Consider the following 20,981-nt stretch of genomic DNA (forward strand, 5'->3'; position numbering starts at 1 on the left):
TCGTGACCGCTATTTCCGGGGGATTTCTGAACATAAAGTGACAAACAAACAGAGGTATTTTGGATATAAAAATAATCTTTATGGAACAAAAGGAACATTTGCTGTCTAACTGGGAATCTCGTGAGTGAAAACATCCGAAGATCATCAAAGGTAAACGGTTAATTTGATTGCTTTTCGTGACCAAGCTGCCTGCTGCTAGCTGGACATAATGCTATGTTAGGCTATCGATAAACTTACACAAACGCTTGTCTTGCTTTCGCTGTAAAGCATCATTTCAAAATCTGAGACGACAGGGTGATTAACAAAAGGCTAAGCTGTGTTTCGCTATATTTCACTTGTGATTTCATGAATATGAATATTTCTAGTAAGATTATTTGACTGTTGCGCTTTGCTAATTAGTGTAGTTGATGACAATTATCCCGGATCCGGGATGGGTAGTTCCAATTAAACCTCCCTATTTTTGTGTTCTAGGTGGCCACCCACCGGAAGTGATGCAGTCCAGAGGAACGGTGGAGCCCTGTCTGTAGAGAGCATGCGGTGGGATTTTGGTGAGAACACATGGCTACTAGGGATTGTGATATGAACTGTTTAAAGAAAAGGGAAGCCTGCCTCCTGGGCTGCCTCGTCTGCTGTGTCCCCTTTTTGGTTCTTGTATTTTTGGATTGTTTGTAGTTTCATTAACTTGTAACTTGCATTTGCTTCAAATGTGTTCCTGAGCCAGAAAACTTCATTTTTAAATAAATACATTTGCTCAACTATTGTCTTTCTCTCTCTTTGAGTCAACTACTCACCACATTAGCTAGCTGTAGCTTATACTTTCAGTACTAGATTAATTCTCTGATCCTTTGATTGGGTGGACTACATGTCAGTTCATGCTACAAGAGCTCTGATAGATTGGAGGATGTCCTCCGGAAGTTGTTATGAATACTGTGTAAGTCTATGGAAGGGGGAGAGAACCATGAGATCCCTACAGGTGCTGTTGCGGCAACTACTAAGCTTTTTTTTTCATTATTATTTGACAAAACATAGATTTTGGCTATCAGCCAATAGAAACGCATTGAATAACAGCTTCATACATGGATAAAGAGTCAAAAAAGTTTGTTCTGAAATGTCTGTATATCTGAGAGTTATAAGAAAGATCAGGAAACGTTTTGTTTTGTTGTTTATGTATTTAACCCCTTATTTTAGGCACTAAACTATCTTCATGTATACTTCCATTCATTTTCTTTAACTGGTACCTGGCTACCTTCAGGCTAGTCTTGTGAGGCAAAACAACAGTGTTCATGAGATACTCACCTTTCCAAAGAGGGGTCACATTAGTGTGCAGCCCAAATGATTCAGATGCTACAGACAGAAGTTGGCTAATCAGATGTACCGACTTCAAACGAGTCCTGCGACGCTTGTGGGGGTCGTAAAACATAATAGTTTGTGTGCAAAACTGTTCGGACTCTGCTGACTTTTTTTAGTGACAAGACCGATTTTCGGGATGTCTCATGGTCTGACAAACATCGCTCAAGCTCTGCCACCTTTCACCGCAGATGCAGAAGGGCACCACCGGCGGATGCAGTAGATTGCGATGCAGCCCAAGTGTAGCGATTGTCGTCGGGAGAAAGAGAAGAGGACCAAGTTGCAGCGTGGTAAGTATTCATAATACTTTTAATAAATACGAATACTTGAACAAAACACGACAAACAAACAGTTCTGCAAGGTACAAAACAGAAAACAACTACCCACAACCCATAGTGGGAAAACAGGCTGCCTAAGTGTGGTTCTCAATCAGAGACAACGACAGACAGCTGTCCCTGATTGAGAACCATACCCGGCCAAAAACACAGAAATAGAAAAACATAGAAAAAAGAACATAGAACGCCCACCCTAGTCACACCCTGGCCTAAACAACATAGAGAATAAAAAGCCACTTTATGGCCAGGGCGTGACACCAAGCTTACATTTATGGATTTTGATGGGGATTATTTTATTATGCTATTTCATTTTCACGGGGCTGTGGACATTGACTGAAGGGGGTTAAATTATTTGATGACGGAAATATATTTAGTATAGTTTTATCTAAAAAGGATAACTTTTTAAATGTTTCACTATTGTTATTTTTATATTATTCACTGAGGATGGTCCTCCCTTTCCTCCACACACACACACACTCATGGCGTTAGATATATTATTCATGTGCTGTATATGTGGACTTTGTGTACATGCACTGCAGTAAGTTGAGCGAGGGGGGGGGGCTGTTAGTAATGCTGACTGTTTGACTGTACCTCCACTCTGTCCTGGTGAAGAATGGGCCTGTCACAGCCCCAGAACAATTCCCAGCTGTGGGCCAGTGTGATTGAGACGCAGGGTTCTGATAACTGGGCCTGACACACAGTAAGGAGAAAGCGTTCAGAGCCACATCTATCATGCTGTAGCCAGGATCTGCTAGCCCCCCAAATCAGGCCAGAAACGATCCACAGCCTGGCCTGCTAAGCCCACCGACACAGTGTTCAGTACCATTTAGACCAGGGGTGTGAAACTAATTTTGCCCCAGGGGCCGCATTTGGTATTCAATGCGTTCTGGATGTCCGCACTGAATTTTTTGTATATTTCTTCACTGTAAAAATGTGTAAAGAATTATCATCTTTCCATCGCTTTGGGAATTGTATATGTTCTGTGACTGTCTAGCTTTCATTTCAGTAAATATTAGAGAGCTGGACACAGTCAAGAAACTGTAGGAATGTAGGTCCATTATCATGTCTACGTAGTTTATATTTGGTTTAAGTAATTGTATATATACAATATCGTTCAAAAGTTTGGGGTCACTTAGAAAAGCACATGTTTTGTCCATTACAATAACATAAAATTGATCAGAAATACAGTGTAGACATTGTTAATGTGGTAAATGACTATTGTAGCCGGAAAATCTATATAGGCGTACAGAGGCCCATTATCAGCAACCATCACTCCTGTGTTCCAATGGCGCGTTGTGTTAGCTAATCCAAGTTAGAAACCCCTTTTGCAATTATGTTAGCACAGCTGAAAACTGTCGTGCTAATTAAAGAAGCAATAAAACTGTCCTTCTTTAGACTCATTGAGTATCTGGAGCATCAACATTTGTGGGTTCGATTACAGGCTCAAAATGGCCAGAAACAAAGTCTTTCTTCTAAAACTCATCAGTCTATTCTTGTTCTGAGAAATGAAGGTTATTCCATGCGAGAAATTGCCAAGAAACTGAAGATCACCGCTGTGTACTACTCCCTTCACAAAACAGCGCATCCAGAATAGAAAGAGGAGTGGGAGGCCCCGGTGCACAACGGAGGAAGAGGACAAGGACATTAGAGTGTCTAGTTTGTGAAACAGACGCCTCACAGTCCTCAACTGGCAGCTTCATTAAATAGTACCCGCAAAACACCAGTCTCGACGTCAACAGCAAAGAGGCGACGCCGGGATGCTGGCCTTCTTTAATCAGCACAACTGTTTTCAGCTGTGCTAACATAATTGAAAAAGGATTTTCTAATGATCAATTAGCCTTTTAAAATGATAAACTTGGATTAGCTAACACAACGTGCCATTGGAACACAGGAGTGATGGTTGGTGATAATGTGCCTCTAAGCCGATGTAGATATTCCATAAAAAATCTGCCATTTCTAGCTACAACAGTCATTTACAACATAAACACTGTATTTCTGATCAATTTGATGTTATTTTAATGGACAAAAAAATGCTTTTATTTCAAAAACCTGGACATTTCTAAGTGACCCCAAACTTTTAAACAGTAGTGTATATATACAGTACCAGTCAAAATGTTGGACACATCTACTCATTCAAGGGGTTTTCTTTATTTGTACTATTTTATACATTGTAGAATAATAGTGAAGACTTCAAAACTATGACATAACACATATGGAATCATGTAGTAACCAAAAAAGCGTTAAACAATTCAACATATATTTTATGTGTGAGATTCTTCAAAGTAGCCACCATTTGCCTTGATGACAGCTTTGTACACTCTTGGCATTATGGGTTATTGTGTGTAGGTTGATGAGGAAATATTTTTTGAATCCATTTATCTACGAGGCTGTAATGTAACGAAACGTGGGAAAAGGGAAGGAGTCTGAATAGTTTCCCAATGCACTGTACACTACTTGAGGCCGAGGCTGTTATTTACCCAGACCCAGACCAGATTGGGATTAAACCAGACCCTCCAGCAGAAAAAGACTCTGGTTCCTGTGTTGGGTTCGTGTGTTTGGCAGGCGTCCTGAATAGGGAGGGCAGGGCAGGACGGGCGCCCAGGGGAGAGATGAGACTTCCCAGTGAAAGAGCCGCAATAATGGGGAATTTCACGGCTGCTGGTTAGGATTGGAACCCCCTGAAAGGACCAGTCTGTGTGAACATCAGCCCCCGCCTGGGGGGGGGGGGTCACCATTGTTGGGGTACGGAGAGGGGACATGGGAGTGACATCATCATCATTAATGAGCCAATGAGAACAACAGCTGTCTCATAGAGCTATTCATACTTTCTGATATTAAGTCTACAGAATCAGTTATGGTTCATGTATTACTGCTGTATTGTCAACTATCACAAACAATATCTAGCCTTTGGCAATAACTGAAATTGAGTCACCAAAAGTTGTTTTGTATGCTTGAATGGAGCTCTCGCTCCCTCTTTCGCTGTATCGCCCGCTTGGGCTCTCTCATCTCTCACTCTCTCTCTCTTTCTCTCGCTCTGAAAGGATGGGTTGTTGTACTCTGAAAAAAGCATGTGTCCCTTTTTTCTGAGCTAGAGATTCAAACAGACCTGGGGTTCTTTTAGGTCACTGCTGCCATTCTCTGTTCTGTGCACCAGCAGCCTCATCAGCCAATCAGATCCCTACATGATGTTTGAAGTTCTTTAACACAAAGAAGTTCTTTGAAGTTATTCATTGTGACAGTGCTCTGTTGAGTGAGCTGACATCGTCAAACCTTACGCACAGAAGCGGAGCTTATATTTGAACCCCAAAGTAGGCTATGTCATGGTGGGTTTTCTACTTTTCCATCTTGGAATTGCTCTCAGACCATCTGGACAGTTTATTTTGAGACTTTTACCTTTATTTAACTAGGCCAGTCAGTTAAGAACAAATTCTTATTGATGATGACGGCCTACACCAGCCAAACCAGGACGACGCTGGGCCAATTGTGCGCTGCCCTATGGGACCCTATGGGACTCACAGCCGGTTGTGATCCGTTGAATCTTTGTTGAATCTTTGTTTTTTTCCTCGTGTGAGCAGTGGGTGAAGTGATGGAATGGGCTGATCAAACCTTGACTAGCCTGCATGATTTGTTCCGATTTGTTCCGCTGGCTTGTACAAACACAGCCCCCTCTGGCTCCCTCAGAAAGCAGCAGAGGAAGAAAAGATGGTGTAAATATATATATATATATATATATATATATATATATATATATATATATATATATAAGTTGAAAGCATATACAGTACATTTCTAGGTATTTATTTGGACAGTGAAGCTAAAACTTTTAATTTGGCTCCATACTCCAGCATTTTGGATTTGACAGTACAGAATAATATCACCTTGTATTTGATGGTATGTTCATACATATCTTTTTTACCGTTTAGAAATGAAAGCACTTTATGTATCTTTTCCCAACCCATCTGAAGGTGTCATAAGTATTTGGACAAATTCACGTATATGTGTATTAAAGTCTCATATTCCTAGCACGCAATGACCTTATCAAGTTTGTGACTCTACAAACTTGTTGGATGCATTTGCAGTTTGTTTTGGTTGTGTGTCAGATTACGCAATAGAAATGAATGTTAGATAATGTACACTAAGTGAACAAAACATTTAAGAATACCTTCCTATTATTGAGTTGTGCTTCTGCCCTCAGAACCGCCTCAATTCGTTGGGGCATGGACTCTACAAGGTGTCAAAGCGTTCCACAGGGATGTTGGCCCACGTTGACTCCAATGCTTCCAACAGCTGTTTCAAGTTGGCTGGTTGTCCTTTGGGTGGTGGACCATCCTTGATACACATGGGAAACTGTTGAGCGTGAAAAACCTGGCACCTACTACCATACCCCATTCAAAGACACTTCAATCTTTTGTCTTTCCCATTCACCCTCTTAATGGCACACATACACAATCCACAATCCGTCTCATTTGTCTCAAGGCTTAACAATCCTTCTTTAACAAGTCTCCTCCCCTTCATCTACAAGTGGATTTAACAAGTGACATCAATAAAGAATCATAGTTTTCCCCTAAATTGACTTGGTCAGTCTGTCATTTTAAAGTAATTTTTATTGTAAATATGAATAGAATATGTTTCTGAACACTTCTACGTTAATGTGAATGCTATCATGATTACGGATATCAATGGATGAATTGTGAATAATGATGAGTGAGAATGTTACAGAGGCACAAATATCATACCAAACTCCGTTCTTGTGTTGGTAACATTATATAAAACGCATTTCTTTGATCTCAGATGGTGATGTTCATTATCTGTATGGTGAATAAAGTGCTTAAATATAGTGAGTCTGTTGCCTTACAGTTAAGGATGGCCATCCTGCTAACTGATATAAGGTACATGTGCAAGAGGTCTTGTGTTGGTACACATTTTGTAGCAGCATGGTGAAGTGTGTCTAGAGTGTGCAGGTAACACCCTGGGCCATTCATGTACGGAACATCACCAAAGGCAACCAAAAAAAGGCTACAGCAAAGTCTTTACTTGCTTGAAATGAAAAACAAGACTTGTTCCTAAATTAAAAGGGAGCTGTTGAATGTGCACCGTAAAGGACATAGTTTAATCAAGGTGAAATCCCAAGTACTTGTATAAGGACACCCCCAATACTATCTCAAAGGTATTTGTCAATGGCCTTTTCTCATTTGCATTCTCCTCGCGTCCTCATCTCCTTCTCAAAACTCATAGGATGAGAAAGCAAGAGGTCCCACCCCTCTGACCTTTTCTCCAATGGGTTTTTAGAAGGAGACAAGGAAAGAGAAGAAAGGACATGAGGAGTATACAATTGAGAAAAGGCCTGTGTGTCTGTCATTTGGCATATTCTGTATACATCAAAGGAGGTTGGTGGAACCTTAAATGGGGAGAATGGGCTCATGTTAATGACTGGAGCAGAATTAGTGGAATGGTATCAAATGCATCAAACAGGTGCTTGATGCTATCCCATTTGCTCCGTTCCGGCCATTATTGTGAGCCGTTCTCCCTTCAGCAGCCTCCTGAGGTATGTATGTATGTATGTATGTATGTATGTATGTATGTATGTATGTATGTATGTATGTATGTATGTATGAGTTGAAGTCGGAAGTTTACACCTTAGCCAAATACATTTAAACTCAGTTTTTCTTTAACCAGCATGCCTACCACATCATTCTGTAGAGATACGCCATCCCATCTGGTTTGCGCTTAGTGGGACTGTTATTTGTTTTTCAACAGGACAATGACCAAACACACCTCCAGGCTGTGTAAGGGCTATCTGACCAAGAAGGAGAGTGATGGAGTGCTGCATCAGATGACCCGGCCTTCACAATCATCCAACCTCAACCCTGTTGAGGTGGTTTGGGATGAGCTGGGCTGCAGAGATAAGGAAAAACAGCCAACAAGTGCTCAGCATATGTGGGAACTCCTTAAATTCCGTTGGAAAAGCATTCCCCATGAAGCTGGTTGAGAGAATGCCAAGCGTGTGCAAAGCTGTAATCAAGTCAAAGGGTGGTTCCTTTGAAGAATCTCAAATCTCAAATATATTTTGATTTGTTTAACACTTTTTGGCAAATTGTTCATCCTTGAGATGTTTCTACAACTTGATTGGAGTTCACCTGTGGTAAATTCAATTGATTGGACATGATTTGGAAAGGCACACACTTGTGTATATAAGGTCCCACAGGTGACAGTGCATGTCAGAGCAAAAACCAAGCCATAAGGTGGAAGGAATTGTCTGAGGTAGGGTTCCAAATGTTTTTATGCAGCATTCAAGGTCCCCAAGAACACAGTGGCCTCCATCATTCTTAAATGGATGAAGTTTGGAAACACCAAGACTCTTCCTAAAACTGAGCAATCAGGGGAGAAGGGCCTTGGTCAGGGAGGTGAGCAAGAACCTGATGGTCACTCTGACACAACTCCAGAGTTCCTTTGTGGCTATGGGAGAACCTTCCACAATGACAACCATCTCTGCAGCACTCCACCAATCAGTCCTTAATGGTAGAGTGGTCAGACGTAAGCCACTCCTCAGTAAAAGGTACATGACAGCCCGCTTGGAATTTGCCAAAAGGCACCTAAAGGACTCCCAGACCATGAGAAACAAGATTCTCTGGTATAATGAAACTAAGATTGAACTCTTTGGCCTGAATACCAAGCTTCATGTATGGAGGAAACATGGCACCATCCCTATTGTGACACATGGTGGTGGCAGCATTGTGCTATGGGGGTGTTTTTCAGCGGAAGGGACTGTGAGACTAGTCAAGATCGAGGGAAAGATGAACATAGAATAGTACAGAGAGATCCTTGATGGAAACCTGCTGCAGAGCGCTCAGGACCTCAGAATGGGGCAAAGGATCACCTTCCAACAGGACAACGACCCTAAGCACACAGTCAAGACAACACAGGAGTGGCATCTCTAGATCGAACATCTCTAGAGAGACTTGAAAATGTCTGTGTTACGATGCTTCCCATCCAACCTGACAGAACTTGAGAGGATTTGCAGAGAAGATTGGGAGAAACTCCCCAAATACAGGTGTGCCAAGCTTGTAGCATCATACTAAAGAAGACTTGAAGGTGTAATCACTGCCAAAGGTGCTTCAACAATGTACTGAGTCAAGGGTCTGAATACTTATGTAAATGTGATTTCAGTTTTTCTTTATTCATAAATTAGCAAAAATGTCTTAACGTGTTTTGTTTTGTCGTTATGGGGTATTGTGTGTAGATTAATGAGAAAAATGTTTTAAAATGAGGCTGTTATCTAACAAAATGTCGAAAAAAAGTGAGCTTGATGGGCCTTCAACACTGGTAGGTTAGCCTGGTGGGCAGCTTGGTAATTTGGACAACTGGTCCCTGTCCACTTCACCAGGGAGTTGACATACAGGCTAATAGTTACTGCATTTCCTAATTTTGAAATTAGCGGCTGTAACTGACATATGTTCCTGCACTCTAAATTTGAATCCCGAATAATGATGCAAAATACTGTTCACTTTTCCTAAATTTCCAGGTTTTCCAGAAATAGTGGTTGGAGGATAACGGATTTCCTGCTTATTCCTTCCTGATTCCAGGAATCTTCCAACTAGGATTTTTGGTAAACCTGGGAATTTTGGGAACATTACCAGAGCTTTGCAACCCCAACCCCAATCGACCAGTGCAGGATCATCTCCTTGCTCAGTATCGAAGGGAAGCTCTTCTTCAGCACTGTAGCTAGGCGGCTGGCAGACTTCCTCTCCAACAACAGCTACATCGATACTGATGAGATGAGAGAGATGCCAGACTTGGCTCTCACACAGTCACATGTAGAGCGCGTTCCTCTGTCCAGGCGTTGCTGACGCATGCCACATCTTAATACGCCTGGATAGGTATTTTACATGAAATGTTACAGCAATCTGGTGCCCTATGACACAGTCAATTACGTGGCACAAAACTATTGGTTGATGCATGCAACGTCTGAGCAGGGGAAAGCGACCTACAATGTGGTAGCTACATACCAAAGTAACAGAGAAGTTTAGCCTCACTTCAGAGAGACATAAGGTAATACATTATCACTTGACATCAAGTTCCAAGACATGTGTAGTAACTTTCTGATTGTTACAATAGCAACAGTGTTGCTATATAGGACATTGGACATTGCTTTAGAATTGCATAATGGAATTATTACATTAGTGGAATAAGGAACAGTCACTATTCCTAGTAGTTACAAAGATTCTCAGCTCATTGTTATGCAATTACCAAAGTATTATGTATCAACATGCTAATAATAAAGGTTGCTCCAAAAGTAGTAACAGTTTTTTTATAGAGGCACAAGAACAGTTTCATGTTAAGTGTTATTGAGAATGCTAACAGTAACCAAATATGTCTATCACATGTCGAAAGGAAACTAAATATCCCAAAACTGCTTTCTTGAACCGACTACAGCCAAGGTAGGTGGACAATCCTGTTAGTTTGTATTCTGAATAAACTATCCCTTTAAAGTTGGTATAGTGTGTGTTTGAAACAAGAACCCACCCTCAGATGACAAAGGGGTTCAAAGTTGCTTCTGCTAAGCATCCAACTTGCTGTTTGCAATGCAAATGGCATTGAATTGAATTCCTATAACCTTTTCAGTGGCATGTTGAAAGAGTCATACAGTACAGTAGTTGAGTATAATAACTGATTTATACTTACTGCATCTGTACAAAATATAATTTGTTAATTGGTTGAATTTGATTATGTACACCTGAGGCAATGGACATTCAGGAGAATGGACATTTACAAAATGTTCAGATAGAAATGTATTGCATAGATCAAATAGAACTGTCAGATTGAGGATTTGAATAGTATAGGAGATTGTGTGTGCTCTATTTATTCTATTTCTATCTTCAACATGCAGTTCCAGATACGGCACCTTTCACTCTTAAAGTCATTGTACAAATCAGTATTCCTGTGTATTAAAGTGAATATGTTTGATGCCAGAAAGAAAACAGAAGAAGCTCTGATAATAGTAGTGCAATACTATCTCATACTAATTGTCTGGTGTCTTTATTTAGAATGTGTATGCAGATGAACTCTGTGCAAAGTGCAAAGTTTGTTATTTTCAGAGGAGAATGAAACAGAAAAAGCATGATGTATTTATTGACTTTTTCCCAGTGTGTGTCTACACAGGTTGTTGTGTAAACAGAGATGAATAACCTTGCAGGTTTGATTGGATCTGACTGATAAACATTAACAACCCCAAATTCCCCTGAAATGACACTGATGACCCAAGTGGGAGTTGTATGTATTATTCCCCATTGGTCAGTAATCATTACACCCCTGCTAACCGTTGATTTAAAAAGAGGAAAACAGAGTAGGTTTCAGGTGAAACTGGTTTGCTTCGCTTCATCAGGATTCCCAAAAATATGGAGAGGTAATTTTCAATCCCGATGACTTCTGTGAACTCCACAGTCAATTCAGCATCATTTATACATTTTTTTAAAATTTTGCAAAGAACTCAACATGATTGTTGAAGGCTGATTTAATAATAGTAGGTGGGATACTTTCAGTAATTTGTTGTTCTCTTCCTACAGTGCACTCAATCTAACGGGGAAGCTGGTGTTTTTGCTGGTCCTGATCTATGGCTGTTATGGTGACCTTCAAGGTGAGAGCTTCTTTGAGAGAGATTTTATTCTTACCCTGGTAACAGTCTATGGGCAAGGTTTGACAGAAATCCATGCTTTGGTTTAGTTTACTTGGACACTGTTTGTTAGACCTGGAATAACGTTAAAACTATGTTTTGTGAATGCTACTATTTTTCAGGGGGAACAAATAGTTACTTTGGAGGCGACTACAACTATTTTAATACAGATCTCAGAAAGTGACTACCTTTCAAAACTAGTTTAATACAGATCTCAGAAAGTGACTACCTTTCAAAACTAGTTTAATACAGATCTCAGAAAGTGACTACCTTTCAAAACTAGTTTAATACAGATCTCAGAAAGTGACTACCTTTCAAAACTAGTTTAATACAGATCTCAGAAAGTGACTACCTTTCAAAACTAGTTTAATACAGATCTCAGAAAGTGACTACCTTTCAAAACTAGTTTAATACAGATCTCAGAAAGTGACTACCTTTCAAAACTAGTTTAATACAGATCTCAGAAAGTGACTACGTCTTTAATATATTTGAATACAGATCTGAGAAAGAAGCTACTTAATATAATTATTTGAATACAGATCTCAGGAAGTGACCACTTTTCTAAAACTATTGGATTGGCTGCCTTCAACTAATGGCATAAATAAATAGAGCACACTCAATCTCCTATACTATTCCAATCTTCAATCTGACAGTCCTATTTGATCTACACAATACATTTATATCTGAACATTTTGTAAAGGTCCATTCTCCTGAATGTCCATCTCCTCAGGTGTACATAATCAAATTCAACCAATTAACAAATTATATTTTGTACAGATGCAGTAAGTATAAGTAAGTTGTTATACTCAACTACTTTACTGTTTGACTCTTTCAACATGCCACTGAAAAGGTTATAGGAATTCAATTCAATGCCATTTGCATTGCAAACAGCAAGTTGGATGCTTAGCAGAAGCAACTTTGAACCCCTTTGTCATCTGAGGGTGGGTTCTTGTTTCAAACACACACTATACCAACTTTAAAGGGATAGTTTATTCAGAATACAAACTAACAGGATTGTCCACCTACCTTGGCTGTAGTCGATTCAAGAAAGCAGTTTTGGGATATTTAGTTTCCTTTCGACACGTGATAGACATATATTGTTACTGTTAGCATTCTCAATAACACTTAACATGAAACTGTTCTTGTGCCTCTGTAATAAAACTGTTACTACTTTTGGAGCAACCTTTATTATTAGCATGTTGATACATAATACTTTGGTAATTGCATAGCAATGAGCTGAGAATCTTTGTAACTACTAGGAATAGTGACTGTTCCTTATTCCATTTATGTAATAATTCCATTAAGCAATTCTGAAGCAATGTCCAATGTCCTATATAGCAACACTGTTGCTATTGTAACAATCCGAAAGTTACTACACATGTCTTGGAACTTGATGTCAAGTGATACTGAATTATCTCATGTCTCACTCTTTATGAAAATATCATTATTAGTCATTTTGAAGATGCATATCTAAAAGCTCTCCAAACCATGTGCTTATGATCATATATTTAGACTAGTTCAACTAACTGTTGTCGTTTTTTGGTTCTTCATCAAATATTTGGCAGCCATCAAATAATGCTTTATTTTGTTTTCATATGACTTGCACATATTCAAATACCTTCAAATAGTATTTGGTTTTATGAGAGGTATTCCAAAATCATTTTCTGAGACCTGCATTTCTTTTGCCTGTAGTTGAAACGCTATATAAAGTATGTTCGACTACCTCAAGTATGTGAAAAGTTTGTATTTACAAATAAACTACAAGATACAACTCATTTCTACCCAGGTCTGCAGTTACCAAATGATAACTTTTTTGCAGTTGTGGCACAAATCCGATGCAAGACAACAGTCCCGATATTAAAAATGTTTGGGCTTCATGTCCAAATAATCTAGAAGTAACTTCATCGAGCTACACAATACATTTTAGATGATTTGGACGTGAAGCCTTAACATTTCTAATATTGTGACTATTAACTCGCATTGGACAGACTTGCAGGTTTGTTTTAACATTATTTAATGGTGAGTTTGGCTCTCTCCATGTCCTACAGATCTCTCAGGTAAGGTGTTCGTAATCCCAATGACGACAAGCACCTCACACGTAAAGCTCCATGCCAACGTCTCAAAGCCCATTTCTGCTATGACCATGTGTCAGAGGTTCAACTCTGAGCAAGAACGAGGCCAGTCCCTTTTTTCTCTGGCAACCCAGTCTCATGACAATGATTTGTTGTTGTACAAACGCTCCATGGGTGTGTACCGAGTGCATATCAGGGGAGATGTACTGGATTTCTTCAGTTTGCCAGATTCAAAAAATGAATGGATCTCCATCTGCTGGACCTGGGACTCTAAAACGGGTCTGACCCAGCTGTGGGTTAATGGGAAGCGAAGTGCACGGAGGATTCTTAAACCTGATACATCTGTAACTGGCACACCAAGTATAATGTTAGTTCAAGAGCAAGACAGTTATGGCGGAGGTTTTGATTCCTCACAATCCTTTGTGGGGGAAGTTACTGACGTCCACTTCTGGGACAGTGTCATCTCTCCCTGTGAAATACAAATGTATATGGAGTTGAATAAATTTACTGCAGGAAATATTCTCAACTGGAAAGACTTGCAGTTCAGTATTGAGGGAAAAGTGTTCATAGAGAAAAGTGAATTTAGAAATGAATGTTATAATTATTAGCAAAAAGAATTGCTCAGATGTGATCAGCAGTCTTATATATTTAGTTGGTTCCTGAAAATTGACTGAATACACATTTACAAGTAGAGAATGTAACATAAGATGCATGTTTGTTGTTCTGCTGTGTCATACTGTTGTTTATGTCTTGAATCAAATCAATAAATGCTTGATTTTAGATTTTCTCTGCTCATGACTCATTGCTGACATAAAAAAGAAATAAACAAAAACTATAATGCTGTTATTATGGATGACCGGTCCTTGCATCCATAGCTCTGCATTCATGGCTCTGTCTATGAATTTGAGAGCGGTTCCAGATCTCCAGGCCCCTCCCTCCCTCAGCTTTTTATCAAAGCAGAGTTGGGGTGACCGCTTTGTTAGTGTTAAAAGGATTCTAGCTTTAAAGACCTAAATGTTGACTCAGAAATGCATGAAGTGAGGCTAAACTTCTCTGCTACTTTGGTCCTGTAGCTACCACATTGTAGGTCGCTTTCCGCTGCTCAGACGTTGCATGCATCAACCAATAGTTTTGTGCCACGTAATTGACTGTGTCATAGGGCACCAGATTGCTGTAACATTTGATGTGAAATACCTATCAAGGCGTTTTAAGATGTGGCATGCGTCAGCAACGCCTGGACAGAGGAACGCGCTCTACATGTGACTGTGTGAGAGCCAAGTCTGGCATCTCTCTCATCTCATCAGTATCGATGTAGCTGTTGTTGGAGAGGAAGTCTGCCAGCCGCCTAGCTACAGTGCTGAAGAAGAGCTTCCCTTCAATACTGAGCAAAGGAGACGATCCTGCACTGGTCGATTAGGGTTGCAAAGCTCTGGTAATGTTCCCAAAAGTCCCAGGGGTACCAGAAATCCTAGTTCTCTTTAAATAATAAAGGATAATATCAAAAAATATACAGCGCTTTCGGAACGAATTTAGACCAGTTATTCTAAAATGTATTAAAAAATAAACATCAGCAATCTACACAAAATACCCTAGAATGACAAAGTGATAAAAGGTTTTTAGAATTGTTTTGCACATTTATATATATATAATCTTATTTACAGAATTATTCAGACCCTTTTGCAATGAGAATCGAAATTGAGCTCGGGTGCATCCTGTTTCTATTGATCGTTGTTCTACAACTTGATTGAAGTCCACCTGTGGTAAATTAAAATGATTGGACATGATTTGGTAATGCACACACCTGTCTATATAAGGTCCCACAGTCGACACAGCATGTCAGAATAAAAACCAAGCCATGAGGTCGAAGGAATTGTCTGTAGAGTTCCGAGAGAGGATTGTGTCAAGGCAAATATCTTGGGAAGGGTACCAAAACCTTTCTGCAGCATTTAATTGTCCTCAAGAACACAGTGGCCTCAAGACTCTTCCTTGAGCTGGCCGTCCAGCAAAACTGAAAAATCTGGGGAAAGGGGCCTTGGTCAGGGAGGTGACCAAGAACCCGATGGTCACTCTGACAGAGCTCTAGAATTCTTCTGTGGAGATGGGAGAACCTTCCAGAAGGCCAACCATCTTTGCAGCACTTCACCAATCAGCCCTTAATGGTAGAGTGGCCAGACGGAAGCCACTCCTCAGTAAAAGGCATATGACAACCCACTTGGAGTTTGCCAAAAGGCACCTAAAGGACTCTCAGATCATGAGAAACAAGGTATAATGAAACCAAGATTTAATTATTTGTCCTGAATACCCAGAGTCACGTCTAGAGGAAACCTGGCACAATCCCTATTGTGAAGCATGGTGGTGACAGCATCGTGCTGTGGGGATGTTTTTCAGCGGCAGGGACTGGGAGACCAGGATAGAGGGAAAGATAAATGGAGCAAAGTACAGAAAGATCCTTGATGAAAACCTGCTGCAGAGCGCTCAGGACCTCAGACTGGGGTGAAGGTTCAAGTTCCAAAAGAACAACAACTCTAAGCACACAGCTAAGGCAATGCAGGAGTGGCTTCGGGAGAAGTCTCTGAATGTCCTTGAGTGGCCCAGACAGAGCCCAGACTTGAACCCGATCGAACATCTCTGAAGAGACCTGAAAATAGCTGTGCAGTGACGCTCAAATCCAACGTGACAGAGCTTGAGAGGATCTGCAGAGAAGAATGGGAGAAACTCCCCAAATACAGATCTGCCACACTTATAGTGTCATACCCATAAAGACTCAAGGCTGTAATCGCTGCCAAAGGTGCTTCTACAAAGTACTGAGTGAAGGGTCTGAATACTTATGTAAATGTACTATTTCAGTTTTTTATTTGTGATACGTTTGCAAAAAATGACATAAACCTGGTTTTGCTTTGTCATTATGGGGTATTGTGTGTAGATTGATAGATTAGATTAGATTATAACAAGGTTGTAATGCAATTTTGGGGGGAAAAATTGAAACTGAATACTTTACGAATGCACTGTATGGGCTGCATGATGCAACTATAGGCTATTGACGATTTGAAAAGGTCACAATAAAAGTTTGCCTCAGGTTGCATACGCTGTTCCCTCATCAAGTGATCGTATTTTCACCCATCAGCCTGCTCTCAATTTAATATTGTCTTTACTGATATGTAAAATTTGCTTAGATTTAGATTGGCCCGTTATCAAATGGGCAGAAGCAGGAGCAGGGGGAAAAGGCATGTCACCCGTATGCATTCCAATAGTGAATGAAGGCCGTTTCAAAATCATGCCAGGTAGGCTATTCCGGTTTTATAGCAGATGAGAAATAAATATTGTAGCAGCTGGGATCCTTTTTTGCTAAAGGGTTAAAACAGAAGAATTAAAAAAAATGTCTTGCACTGGGTTTTGAACTGGCAATCCTCTGAATCGTAGCTCGCAGATCAAGCCCTTCCTTCAGCCCCATCCACAACGCCTTAGCAAGCCGCGAGCCCTGTCCACATCCTGGCATCCTGGCGTCCTGGACACATGTCTAATACTGCTACAGGCTTGATGAAGAAATGCTGGTTCATCTCCAGTCAGGGAGAAGCTGTTCCTGAAAGATGGGAGAGTATAATAAAACTACAATAAAAACAGGATGGTGATATGCATATCATAAACTTCATAACCGGTGCTAAGAAGTTGTGGGGGACCGGCAAAACTGCGGTACAACACTGCCCCAGACCCCAGTGCCAGATAAACCAGGTCTGAAGGGGTTAATTAACGTCTGAAAGAGTGAGAAACTGGTCGCTCCACTGCTTGACCTCTGACCCTGACCAGCAGCCCTGACCTCCCTGACCACATTCCCCTGATAATACGGGAAGATAAAGAGAGAGAGGGGGGGGGGGGTTGTGTCCAGAGGGGTGGAGAGGGAAGATGGAAGGGGTGAGAGAAGGGGGATGTGTGTGTAGAGAGGTGGAGGTGAGGTAGGGGTGGAAGAGGGAAAAGGGGGTAGAGTAGAGAGGGGAGAGGAGAGACTGAGTGGGTGAGAGATGAGGGAGGAAGATAGATGTAGTCTGCTAAAGAGGAATAGAGATGGAGTGGGTGAGAGAGGGGAGAGAAAGAGATGAGTTTAGGAGGGAGGACAGTATCCATCTCAGCTTTCAGACAGGCTGCCCTGGAGGCAGTATTATCAGACCTGTCACTACACACTGATAAGACACAGTGCTCTGGTTGTCCCCGGCTCCAAACGACACATGTAAGGATTCAGTGTTCGTGCTTCCAGTGATAGTAAGGAAGATACTGGAGTCCTGGATTGATTAGTGTCTTGCTCACATGAAAGCATATACACACACACACACACACACACACACACACACACACATACACACACACACACACACACACACACACACACACACACTTAAATACTTTATGGGAATCCACCAATCAAATTTACAGATTGACCACCATTGTTTTTGTAGGTCAGGACTCACGGCATGGGGACATGGCCATCTAAACCTAAATAATCCAAGTTGATCATTTATTGGTGTTTGGGAGATGTGGTCCCACTATACCAAGTTAGTTTTGTGTATGTGGCCATCTCACACCAAGAAGTGACATTCCATTAGTGGCTCAGTGAGGGTAAACTGACCTGAGTCCGTATCCACAAAGTGTCTCAGAGAAGTAGTGCTGATCTGATTTTAGAGGCTACTTATACAGACAATTTGCATAAAACCCATAAACTGTATTTATGATTATATGACAATATTTTAGGTTGACAATAATTATGTCACACACACACACACACCCCGCACACCAGTGGAGGCCCCTCCTCAGAGGAGCCTCCACAGAGGAGCCACCACATCCTACAAAAATGTATTTTTTTTTTTAGATAGAACTATTGTAACGGCTGTCGTGGGTTGAAGAAGGTGAAGAGGACCAAAGTGCAGCATGGTACGTGTTCATGATGTATATTTATTTTAACTCAGAACACTACGACCAAAATAATAAAAATAGACCAACACGAAACAGTTTTGTATGGTGCAGAACACGGAGACAGAAAACAAACAAACAAGCGAATAAAGAAAACCCGAAACAGTCCCGTGAAAACACTGAAATGGAAAATAACCACCCACAAACAAGAGTGGGAAAACAGGCTACCTAATTATGGTTCTCAATCAGAGACAACGATTGACAACTGCCTCTGATTGGGAACCATACCAGGCCAAACACATAGAAATATAAACACAAGAACAAAACATAGAATGCCCACCCCAACTCACGCCCTGACCAACCTAAAATAGAAACATACAAAAGGAACTAAGGTCAGGATGTGACAACTATACTAAATATAGTCATGTCAAACACCTGAATAAAACAAACTGTTTTGCAATAGTCTCAACAGTCTCAACAGCACCCTCTAGGATAGCACCATGGTGTCGCCAGAGGACAGCTATTTTCTGTCCTCCTTTGGCTACATTGATTTCAATACAAAACCTAGGAGGCTCATGCTCCTCACCCCCTTCCATAGATCTACATGGTTTAGTTTAGTTTATTAGGATCTCCATTAGCTAATGCACATGAAGCAGCTACTCTTCCTGGGGTCCACACACAAATTCCAAATACATGAGATACTACAGAACAATAATAGACAAGAACAGAAAATATTACATGAAATAAATACAAAAATATGTAAATAACATATTAAAGATTTATTTAACCAGGAAAAGTCTCTTTTTCAAGGGATACCTAGCCAAAGCAGCAACAATCAATACATAACCGAATAAAAACATACAGCAATATAATGATCCAGCCTAAAAAAAAGCATTTACACAAACTCCTCCATGAATATTTTTAATTCATTCAGTGGCACTAACATATCTAGACGAAGCATGGATTGTAGACTACTCCATGTCTCTAGTGCACAAGAAGAGAAGGCAGTCTTGCCTAATACTGTGAATGTCCTGGGGACTTTAAGTAGCAACCACCTAGCAGACCCGGTAAGACAGGAGTTTACCCAAAAGGGCTTTGTAGCTGAACACATACAATTGTAGCTTTCTGCACATATAAAGTGAGGGCCAACCTACCATTTTGCACAAGGTGCAATGGTGGGTGATTGACTTGGCATTTGTAATAAAGCGCAAGGATGCATGATAAACAGAGTCCAGTCTCTGTAAGACGGAGGAGGTTGCATGCATATACAACAAGTCACCATAATCAAATACAGAGAGAAAAGTGGCCTGAACAAGCTTCTTTCCAGCCATAAGCAGGAAGCAAGCCTTATTACGAAAATTAAAACCACATTTTAAGTTAAGCTTCCTCACAAGATTATCCATATGAACTTTTAAGTACAACTTCTCATCCAACCATAAACCTAGGTATTTGTAGGATGACACTTTTTCAACGGATAAGCCACCAGATGTGACAATGCTAACCTTCTCTGGCAGAGTTTGAACTCTGGTAAAGGTCATGAACTTGTTTTTGTGTACATTCAAGACCAGTTTGAGACCATAAAGGGAGGCCTGTAGTGAATGAAAAGAAGTCTGGAGCTCTTCAGCAGCCTGAACCAGAGAAGGAGCACATTAATAAATGACTGTATCATCTGCATATACACTTGAAGTTGGAAATTTACATACACCTTAGCCAAATACATTTAAACTCAGTTTTTCAGAATTCCTGAGATTGAATCCTAGTAATAAATCCCTGTCTTAGGTCAGTTAGGATCACCACTTCATTTTAAGAATGTGAAATGTCAGAATAATAGTAGAGCGAGTTATTTATTTAATCTTTAATTTATTTCATCACATTTCCAGTGGGTCAGAAGTTTACATACACCAAATATTAGTATTTGGTAGCATTGCCTTTAAATTGTTCAACTTGGGTCAAATGTTTTGGGTAGCCTTCCACAAGCTTCCCACAATGTTGGGTGAATTTTGGCCCATTCCTCCTGACAGAGCTGGTGTAACTGAGTCAGGTTTGTAGGCCTCCTTGCTTGCACACGCTTTTTCAGTTCTGCCCACAAATTTTCTATGGGGTTGAGGTCAAGGCTTTGTGATGGCCACTCCAATACCTTGACTTTGTTGTCCTTAAGCACAACTTTGGAAGTATGCTTGGGGTCATTGTCCATTTGGAAGACCCCTTTGCGAACAAGCTTTAACTTCCTGACTGATGGCTTGAGATGTTGCTTCAATATATCCACATACATTTCCTCCCTCATGATGCCATCTATTTTGTGAAGTGCACCAGTCCCTCCTGCAGCAAAGCACCCCGACAACATGATGCTGCCACCCCTGTGCTTCACGGTCGGGATGGTATTCTTTGGCTTGCGAGCCTCCCCCTTTTCCTTCCAAACAAAACAATGGTCATTATGGCCAAACAGTTCTATTTTTGTTTCATCAGACCAGAGGACATTTCTCCAAAAAGTACGATCTTTGTCCCCATGTGCAGTTGCAAACCGTAGTCTGGCTTTTTTATGGCGATTTTGGAGAAGTGGCTTCTTCCTTGCTGAGTGGCCTTTCAGGTTATGTCGATATAGGACTCGTTTTACAGTGGATATAGATACTTTTGTACCTGTTTCCTCCAGCATCTTCC

The 20,981-nt window shown here is 40.7% G+C and overlaps 1 protein-coding gene and 1 long non-coding RNA gene across 4 annotated transcripts in view; one reads left to right on the top strand and one right to left on the bottom strand.

The window, feature by feature from the left end:
- The window catches only part of LOC149972488 (uncharacterized), an 86,727-nt gene that overhangs the window by 38,316 nt on the left and 27,430 nt on the right, over positions 1-20,981 (bottom strand). Inside the window, exon 3 of one of the 3 annotated variants that reach the window (XR_016490937.1) lies at positions 14,638-17,004. The exons of the other annotated variants lie outside the window; for them this stretch is intronic. This is a non-coding gene — a long non-coding RNA (uncharacterized LOC149972488). Of the gene's footprint in view, positions 1-14,637; positions 17,005-20,981 lie in introns of those variants that run through there. 3 annotated transcript variants of the gene reach the window in all.
- Positions 11,072-14,204, top strand: LOC100136775 (pentraxin). The gene is given in 3 exon segments (NM_001124721.2): positions 11,072-11,085; positions 11,246-11,316; positions 13,401-14,204. Coding segments are annotated over 3 exon segments (711 nt in total). The 5' UTR covers positions 11,072-11,077; the 3' UTR covers positions 14,033-14,204.

Source organism: Oncorhynchus mykiss, chromosome 23 (assembly GCF_057628025.1).
Source record: "Oncorhynchus mykiss isolate SJ-2025 chromosome 23, ASM5762802v1, whole genome shotgun sequence".
Classification (NCBI taxonomy): domain Eukaryota; kingdom Metazoa; phylum Chordata; class Actinopteri; order Salmoniformes; family Salmonidae; genus Oncorhynchus; species Oncorhynchus mykiss.